The sequence below is a fragment of the Sinocyclocheilus anshuiensis genome, unplaced genomic scaffold, assembly GCF_001515605.1.
Source record: "Sinocyclocheilus anshuiensis isolate Anshui unplaced genomic scaffold, SAMN03320099.WGS_v1.1 scaffold419, whole genome shotgun sequence".
Taxonomy (NCBI): domain Eukaryota; kingdom Metazoa; phylum Chordata; class Actinopteri; order Cypriniformes; family Cyprinidae; genus Sinocyclocheilus; species Sinocyclocheilus anshuiensis.
Window position 1 is genome coordinate 472,238 of NW_015548228.1, and position 9,569 is coordinate 481,806.

A 9,569-nucleotide genomic window follows, 5' to 3' on the forward strand; every position below is an offset into this window, starting at 1 on the left:
TTCTGAACTTGTATCTGCCATAATCACAATGTTGAATAAAAGATAAGATCACCTTTTTGTGGGGGAAACAAACAAATAAAAGCATTTGCAGCAGGTGGCATTTCAGATGGGAGAAAATGTGAAACAAAATTGAACTTTAAAAGGAGATTTGTCTAATCCTGGTGTGCTCTACATAAGAGTCCAGTGCAAGCCTGTGTGTAGCATGAAGGAAAAGAACAAAACAAACAACAGAAAATGAAAAAGTCCAATGAAATGGGATCAAATGCCACAATGAAAAACAGCAGGCACATATAAAGTGTTTATATATATATATATATATATATATATATATCAAAACTGTGCAAAAAAATATGGTTATGGTCATTTACTTCTAATATATAATCATTTACATACTCTATATATGTGCAGCCGCAAGATGTGTGGAAAACAAAAATACACAAATTTAAAATTCACATCAACTGTTTTCAAATAATACAAGAATATCTCTGTGTGACTATTTAAAATCTACCTTCAGCAACAGTTAACACTATTGTACCACCCAGTAAAATCATACAACACAACTCGGAGAACCCCAAGAACAATATCTGATAAGAGATTAAGATGGTGGCAGTAGCGGATCGCAGATCTATTCCAATCATTTGATGGATCCTAACCCTCATGGCATACAGACACCATGAACTCAACACAAGCGGTAAATACTGTCCCTGTTTTAAGACTTGGATTTAACTAAGGAGAATCATCTAAATCTCAATCAAAAAAAGGACACTGATCATTTGAAAACTATTTTTCTTATTCCTGCCCTGTTGATAAACCAAATTATTTCAGTTTAAATTATGAAAGAAAGGAGGGGGGTGGGGGGGGGGGGGACATTTGGGATTTCAAAACAGTTCACATACACTCTCATCGAGAAAGAAAACCTAATGGGATCTTCACTTGGCTAAAGAGGTCACCAAGTGGTCACTTCCTGTCGAGGAGGATCCTCACATACTCTGTCAGATTTCATTAACCATTACATTTCTGTAACTCTTCTTAACAATTAACAAAACCAAAAATGAGTACTTAAATGAGTACTTTTTTTTCTGTACTTAAACACAATGTTGAATACAAGATAACATCACCTTTTTGTGGGGGAAACAAACAAATAAAAGCATTTGCAGCAGGTGGCATTTCAGATGGGAGAAAATGTGAAACAAAATTGAACTTTAAAAGGAGATTTGTCTAATCCTGGTGTGCTCTACATAAGAGTCCAGTGCAAGCCTGTGTGTAGCATGAAGGAAAAGAACAAAACAAACAACAGAAAATGAAAAAGTCCAATGAAATGGGATCAAATGCCACAATGAAAAACAGCAGGCACATATAAAGTGTTTATATATATATATATATATATATATATATATCAAAACTGTGCAAAAAAATATGGTTATGGTCATTTACTTCTAATATATAATCATTTACATACACTATATATGTGCAGCTATAACAATAAAAGAGCAAAGCTAATCACCACGATAAACATGGTGACATTTTAACTTCAGTACCCACAAGAAAACAACATAACACACATGGATTTATGCCTTTGGCTTCCCTATACTCAAATGCTTGAAATGAACGCGGGAAAACAGAATCTGAAACTCGATGCCTCAATTAAGATACATCATCATATACTGAATAGATAGACTACATGACTGTCAACCCTGCCACTGATTTCCTTCCATTCGAAACACTGTTATACAGAAAGGTGAAGCAATTTGGAGGAAAGAGACAATCCCGACAGACCTTGTTAGTTAGTCACATGACAGGCATCTGTGGCACAATGATTGGCTCGTTTCTCAGGCAAAACTAACAATCAGCCTTATGGTAAATCTACGATGGATACGAACGCGACAGGGTACGGCACGAATCGAAAAAACAGATAGAGAGAGAGAGAGAGAGAGAGAGAGAGAGAGAACACTGAAGTGAATGGGCACCTGGGTGTTGGAAAATGCATAAAGAAAAGTAAGAAAATAAAGCTGATTTGCATTGGTGGACCCTGCAATAGAGGAGGAAAGAGCCTAGTGCGCCTCAGACCGACAGAGACACGAAGCTGTTGTACTGCTGTATGTTTCGCTTCAGGATATCTGAGCAGGGGCCGAGCACGCGCTCGAACCGGGGACGGTCCAATTTTACACACTTCAGCGGGCCGCGAGCAACCACGGTGGCGGCACGAGGCCGGTTCATGAGCAGTGCGATCTCACCTGTTGAAGCACATATGGAGGGAAATCAGAAAAGAGCCATAGAGAAACAAACAAACAAACACATTAACGTGCACTAATGGACACTGCACATGGAATCAATATGTAATTACATTAGCAAAGGGATTTCTGGGATATGTTTAAATATACGCGGCATGACTGATTTTGCAGAAAGTAAAGAAAACACAATTACCAAAGTAGTCAGATGGTGCAAGTCTTCCAACCTCTACAAATTCCTCATTCTCCGACCGCCGCTGCAGGACTGCTGCCGAACCCTGAGGACACAAGTCTGAATCAATACGTCTGTTCTTCCATGACGTCTCTCTGAGGTTTTAGGGCTACACTTTCTACAACAATTTCATCATTATTTACATTTTTTGTGAAGATCGAAGAAGTATGACTCTAATTAACACAAAAACATGATGAGAACAGTGTCAAAAAAATGAATAGATTTAACAAGCTACCTCAAGAATAATGAAAAATTCATCTCCTGGTTGACCCTGCACAACAATCTTCTGGCCATCTTCAAACTGGACCGTCTCGAGGGCATCAGCAACTGTCAACCGTTCCCATTTATCCAGAGACTCTGCTCACATAATGATAGCATGTTATCACCACAAAAGGCAAATTATATTATATTATATTATATTATATATATATACACACAAACACACACACAAACACACAACCTGCAAATATATATTACAATAAAAGAACATAAAAAATAAACATTTATGGCAGACGAAACATCAAACTTACCCAAAATGGAGACCTTGCTAAGGAATTCCTCATACATTTTTCTCTTTCTCAGAGTACTTCCCTAAACACGGACAGTAATCAAGATTAAGCAGGAGGAGAAAAAAATCAGTTACATTTAAAAAATGAATGACTAATTAAGAATCAGTTAAATAGTATACCAACCATGAGTATTCTCCTGTAGCTGTCTCTGTCGATTCCCCACAGCTTGACGTTGGTCTTTGCTCTGACAGTGGCTGCTCTGGGAGTGCCGTAGATCAAAGCCAGCTCACCAAAACTGCCACCTTCTCCAATACTGGTCACCCACTCATTGTTGACGTACACCTGTCAAAAAACAACAGTACTTACAAATACATCCATCAATATCTTTCACATTTATGCATTATTATACTCCATCCTGATTCATCGCTAATTTGAAAGCATTGCACTTACATCCATTTCACCTTGGTCAATAACATAAAAATTGTCACCCTCATCCCCTGAAATGAGAAATACGATACATTAGTCGATTTATTTTTCCTATTTTTACACATTCAGCTTCTCCTAAAAAGAAGCCTTACCTTGTTGAATCACAGTCTCTCCTGCAATGTAAGTGACTGAGAACATGGCGTCAAATATGTCACTGTGAAGAGTAAAATAAGTTGTTTCCAATAAACGAAAGACTGTATAAGTTACACTGAATATTTCAATCTACTTATCAAAACCACAAAATGTGTCACCTTCTTTCATTGTCGTCAAGATGAGCAAAAAGCACATTCTTTTCAATCGCTTTAGCAAGAGCAGCCATAGTTTTATAATCTTTAGGAATAACCTGTGAAAAACAGCAAAAGCTATTTTCTTACTAAAGAGCAATTTTACGTATAAGTATTATTTGTGTCATAGAAAAATTCTAAAAGAATGATATATAAAAGCAAATGAAAAGTTACCTTTCTGACATAAGACGCTGCGTCTTCCTCAGTGTAGACCTCTGCACTGATGGCACCGCGGCGCCGTCGGCCCTTAACCACAGGGTTCATGGGAGGAGAAACCTCATCTTCACGGGAGTCTGAGCGAGAGCTTGACTTCTGCTGACTGATGAGTTGTTTAGCTTCCTCCTGATACACATAAACAACAATTGAGGCACTGAAACTTACTTCTCAAGAGTGAAGAATATTTCTAAAGAAAACCCAGTCTAAGAGCATGCAGTTTCCCTCGAAAAATGACTGACCTTCTCAAGCCTCTCGAAGTACTCTCGGAGGAAAGCCATGGGTCTTTCAGGCCTGTTAGTGCACAGCTGCACAATGCAGTCCTTCAGCAGCTGCTGGATGTTGTGCTTCTGCACGTAGCGCTCACACTCCCGCAAGCTCCGCTCTTCTTCACTGCTCGTACTGCTGGACGCCATGATGACCTGCTGACCCAGCACATGCAGTCCACATCAGCTCATGAAACCCAACGAATCTGGAGCAAATCCAGTCCTTCTTCATGAGCCAAAAACATCATTAGACCAACTCTTTGCATTGAAGATCTGACAGTCATCATGCTTTTAAAGTGTAATACCATGAAGTTTTTCACAAATTTTATTGTAAAGTCAGCTTGAATCTGAAGTCGCAAGCAACTTTGTGACGTATTTCTAAATGAAATGGGATACTGAGGGCGGGGCCATCTCAAGCTCGCAGCAGACTGACAGCTGAAGGCGAGCGGATGTTCTGTTCATGCGTCACACTGACGTCTTCATCATCAGAGAAGGAACAGCATTCCAGAGGAGACCCAAATTCTCATAATATGTTGACTAAGACTATGAAGACAAACCATTATTTTTCTGTGGATTAACATGCACTTGTAACTGAGATACTACAAAATATTTTGTACGGTTTTGAATTTTTCAGACGAAACTGTTATGGAAATCATTAAATTAGGCATATAATATATTATGTTGTATATAATATATTATATATAATTCTCCAGTTATGAGAAAAAATACTCTATTATATTTGCACTTTAGTGGTTTCTTTTGTGGTTTCTCATACACATAGACACACCAGTGTATGATCATGTGTAGATGTTCTTGTGGCTAAAATCACTTCCTACATTTATACACATATAAATATGTGAAATTAATTACACCCCTACCATGTTTTTCAGTGTTACAAGGTTCACACACATTTTGACCAATGAACTTGTCCAGTCCATCCGTTTAACTGACTAAAATTCTAATTGAACAAAATACATAGAAATGTTTCCATTATACAAATATCAATGTCTTTTTAATAAGTTTTTCATTTCTATTACTTGTCCTGGCCTAACATTGTTTCCATTAAATTAAATTAAACTTTATATTTCCAGGTCTTCCATGACTGTGGGAACCTTCTGTAAAAAAAAAAAAACTTGACCTCGTGATCATATCTTAATGAAAACATCGTACCAGTGATAAACAAAAAACGTACATAATGCTGCTGCAACCCAATACAACATTAAACAATTTCAAATAATAAGTTGTCAAACTGCAACAAGTTCAACAGTTAACATGGCTCCTATATTTCTAATAAATCCGTCAGTGATTAAGCCAAGCAGCACAGAAAATTCTCTCAAGTAACGTATTATTTTTTTAAGCAGCGTTGCATTTTGACAGGCATACTGTGGCCCCTAGTCCCTGTCGGGGCCCCTGAGCTCATAAAATTCGCAGTTCGCATCCCCACAGGCGTTTCTCAATTCAACGCTAATCGGTCATGTGAACATAACATTATTTTAGTGCAAAAAACACATGCCATTGTAAATACACGCTACACAGCACGTGTGTAAGCGTTAAGCAGCGTAATCCTGCAGCCTCTTGCAGCTCTGTGTTTTCTGTAACCAGTTTTGTCAAGCAGCACAATACGCCATCTTGCAAGCTACATTCTCACAACAACGGAAGCCGACGGCATTATACTAACCTCTCCAAGAGGCCGTCAGCCCACGCATCGATATCAACAACTGTTACAGCGCAGACTTCTGCTATTAAGTATTCATACCTGAGTCGCTTCGATGAGTTTGTCGACGTGTTTTACTCCGTTTACACTAGCTTTCTCACAGGCCTCGGATGGATTGATGCCTCACCGGAAAAGGTTATGACCAATCACAAACAACGATTGACGTCAATGCGCCTCGATCTGGGAAGCCCGTTACTCCTGACAACCTTAAAGGGCAAGGGCTTGTTTTTGTATTGAGAGGAGATCGAGGTTGTCAGACAAGCTAATTTATTACATTCTGACTCACATGATGTGCTACATGTGCTAAGTGTTTAGATTATATTTTGCAGCCCCCTTGCCATGACATTGAATTTCAAAAGAACAGTATTTATTTTCCATGTGTTTAAAACTGAGAGCCTGTGTGATTTTGGATCTAATGACAGCTGAAAAGGTTAAGTCTGTGCATAAACCCAATCCTAGTGTTGTCCTTATTCAACCAGGGTCATAACCACCACTGAAATTGTGTTCTTTACTTCAACAAAGCTAATACTTCACCAGAAACACCAACATATCTCTGTTTTTTGGTTTGGGGGTATCTTATATAGATCAGATACACTGATCTATATAATGACTGTTACTATTACTATATTATAGATCAGTGATTGATTACCACTTGTATAACCACAGTTCTACTACAAAAACCATGGTTAAACTATGGTTAGTGTGGCAAAACCATGGTTAACTTGTGGTTACCATGGTTAAACTATAGTAACCAGAGGCGGACAAAGTACTCAACTCCATTACTTGAGTGAAAGTCCAGATAATGCTGGTCAAATATTACTCCATTACAACTTCGAGGATCTTGATAGAAATGTAGTGTAGTGAAAAGTACAACATTTGTCTTTCAAATGTAGGGAAGTTAAAGTTATAAGTTCCCAGAAAAAAATAATACTCAGGTAAAGTACAGATACTCAAAAAGTGTACTTAAGTACAATACTCAAGTAAATGTACTTAGTTACTGTCCGCCTGTGAAGTAACAATGTTTTTTTGGTTTTATTTGTAGTAAAACCATGGTTAATTTTCGTAAGTTCATATACATTTATTTATTTATTTAAAACAGATACTTTTACCCATACTGACGTACAAAGGATAATATAATACAATAATACAAGCAGAAAGAACTATTTCAAGATAAAACACAATATAAGAAGTGAAGTGTAATTTAAAAGGATAGTTCACCCAAAAATGAAAATACTGTCACCATTTAATTTCTCTCATGTTGTTCCAAAGTTGCATGACTTCCTTTCTTCTGTGAAACACAAAAGAACATTGAAGAATATTTGTAGCCAAACCAAACTGACTTCTATTGTATGGGATGCAAAGATAATTCTCAAGATATCTTCTTGTAGGTTCCACAGAAGAATGAAGACAACACAGCTTTGTAATGGCATTAAGGTGAGTAAATGATGACGGAATTTTCATTTTTGAGGGAACTGTCCATTTAAGTGAAAAAATAATTTATATATTTTTAAAATATAACCCATTATCATAAGACCATACAGGCCAGGTGCCTATATCAGAATATAAAGACACACCCTCTCTTATCTCCTCCCTGCTGCCTCTGCAGCCTTTCTTACAACTGTTCAGCCTCATTCGTGTCGACTGCCCAGAGTCCACGAACATAGCCTTCCAAAAGCTCTCCAGCACAAGGATATAGGATATATCACTATCTAACAAAAGAGAGGAAGAGATAAAGGTGAGGGCATAATTAATTTTCCATAGTCAGATAGGGTTGTTGTTTGCTGTACGAATCTGCAATCACTGCTCAGTCATACCAATGTACTGTAAATTAACTATATTCTAAAAAGAATTGGATAGAGAAGAATGTCTCTTTTGTAGAACTGAACACTGTAAACATGTTTGCAAAATTAATTTAATTCACTTGTAATTATGGAAATGTTGTGTTTTGGTAATGATTCCATATCTTGGAAAATGTGACTGTAGTAATAATGTACCATGTGAATGAAAATGGCTCACCAAGGAGAAATGATACCATTTAGAAAAATGACAATCAAGAAGATTTGGGTGGAGAACTCCAAGCTAACAACACTCTGTCTTCCTTTTTTAGTCACATTCATTTTCATGATTGCGTGCTCTTCATAACATCTGCGGTGCATTCCAGGGTTTCCCTGTTGAAACATGTCCCTCTATAGCTTTGGATTGGAGCCTCTGTCCTGTCATGCCTGGAACAAAGACCGGACACGTAAGAGCAAACTAGTTGAGCTACATTTCAATATAAATTACATCCCTTCAAGCTCCTAATGTTGCTGCCTGCAGTTCCATTTTCATCCATTATAATCTACTCAGAGGAATATCAGATTGTCTTTGGGAGAAAAGCTGCACTTCTTCATATGAATCATCAGTTTGCTATGAACTTACTGTAATATTGCTGCTTTATACATGGGGTTTGTTTGCAAGAAATTTCTATAGAACAGTTTTTCAGGTTTATTTTATGTGCATAAAACTTTAAAATAATAATATTATATCATTTTTATTATTAGAAATTGCAATAAGTCCCAACAGCAACGTTGTGCACATTTACCAAAAGCAAGGAAAGGAATGGACTAAGATTCATGAACTGACAGAACACAGTGGGCGAATCACAGGTAAGACAAAAGAGAATAGCTGCCACATTAGTCATTAACCCACCCATACTGTGAGACTGACCCATAAAACAAACCTTATCTCAGTGCACCAATCAAAGGCATTACCTAAACCACTGTAAACGGTGCAAGTCTACAACTGAGTTTTATAATAACTGGAACTTAGTAGCAATGAAAGAAGTAGCGACAGACATTTTCTTCATACATCCGAATGAAAAAGGTTCAATCCACCATTATTGATTGGATGAAGGCATATCTGAATGCAAGCTTGCAGATGTATGAAAAAGGAGCGGTTTATTACTGAGAGACATTTTGATAACAAATTACCAGGTCAAAACAAATGTAAAAATTATGCATGGATGAATAGGTCACAATATCAATAACACACATTTAGAAAAGAGAAGAATTTTGATTTCATCACAAATTTTGATAAGATTTAAATTTGCCATTTACTAAAACTGCACAATAGGGGCTATGCACAACAAACTTCCGTATTCTGTAAAACGGATCTCGTCACTTCCGGTTCAGGTCGTTTATTTTACTCAAGAAAGATGCCTTCGATGGACATACCAAAGATGAATATAGCAAACATCCAACACTTGCAGGCTGATATATAAAAGTTTTTTTTCTTCTTCTTCTCACTAACATTCAGCCAAATAATAATAACATTATTCAATCAAAATTGAATAAAACACCAACAATAAAAACAACTAGCTAGGTCAGCTGATTACCTCAACCATCCATAGATATTGGCGTCAGTTCTTCCTATTGTTAACACTTTTTTCCTGACCTGTTTTCCTGACCTGTTTTCTGGTTTGTTCTTGTGACGTTTGACATACAGTGGGTACGGAAAGTATTCAGACCCCCTTAAATTTTTCACTCTTTGTTATATTGCAGCCTTTTATAGCACTGGATTTAAATATTTACAACACACTCTAAAAAATGCTGGGTTAAATAGGGACAAACCCAGCAATTGGGTTGTTTTTAACCACCCA

The 9,569-nt window shown here is 37.2% G+C and overlaps 2 protein-coding genes across 6 annotated transcripts in view; one reads left to right on the forward strand and one right to left on the reverse strand.

Annotated features, from left to right (window-relative positions):
- Positions 1–417: 417 nt before the first annotated feature.
- LOC107654492 (cAMP-dependent protein kinase type I-alpha regulatory subunit) lies at positions 418–6,064 on the reverse strand. Of its 3 annotated transcripts, none has more exons than XM_016441572.1 (11): positions 5,975–6,064; positions 4,195–4,374; positions 3,914–4,081; positions 3,707–3,798; positions 3,548–3,609; positions 3,420–3,466; positions 3,153–3,311; positions 2,991–3,051; positions 2,696–2,817; positions 2,425–2,506; positions 418–2,234 (listed from the first exon to the last, which is right to left on the reverse strand). In XM_016441572.1, exons 2-11 carry the CDS (start codon positions 4,366–4,368, stop codon positions 2,062–2,064), a joined length of 1,140 nt encoding a protein of 379 aa, XP_016297058.1. In that variant the 5' UTR covers positions 4,369–4,374; positions 5,975–6,064; the 3' UTR covers positions 418–2,061. The 3 variants fall into 3 exon arrangements, with proteins under 3 accessions (XP_016297058.1, XP_016297059.1, XP_016297060.1); XM_016441573.1 differs by having other exon boundaries at positions 4,195–4,377; XM_016441574.1 differs by lacking the exon at positions 5,975–6,064 and adding an exon at positions 5,897–5,915 and having other exon boundaries at positions 4,195–4,377.
- A 1,474-nt stretch (positions 6,065–7,538) lies between these two features.
- Positions 7,539–9,569, forward strand: part of LOC107654493 (actin-related protein 2/3 complex subunit 1A) — a 4,780-nt gene continuing 2,749 nt past the window's right edge. Inside the window, exons 1-3 of one of the 3 annotated variants that reach the window (XM_016441575.1) lie at positions 7,539–7,667; positions 8,040–8,174; positions 8,473–8,577. In XM_016441575.1, coding sequence (XP_016297061.1) covers positions 8,111–8,174; positions 8,473–8,577 — 169 coding nt within the window. In that variant the 5' untranslated portion in view covers positions 7,539–7,667; positions 8,040–8,110. The remainder of the gene's footprint in view (positions 7,668–8,039; positions 8,175–8,472; positions 8,578–9,569) is intronic. The other 2 variants (XM_016441578.1, XM_016441576.1) reach the window with 2 other exon arrangements.

Bases quoted from the DNA above. Each gene is read 5' to 3' on its own strand.
- LOC107654492 (XM_016441572.1), bottom strand. From the start codon at position 4,368: ATGGCGTCCAGCAGTACGAGCAGTGAAGAAGAGCGGAGCTTGCGGGAG. The intron at 4,082-4,194 runs GTCAGTCATTTT...TATGTGTATCAG, and splicing joins ACTTCGAGAGGCTTGAGAAG to GAGGAAGCTAAACAACTCAT. The intron at 3,610-3,706 runs GTGACACATTTT...TACTCTTCACAG, and splicing joins CTTGACGACAATGAAAGAAG to TGACATATTTGACGCCATGT.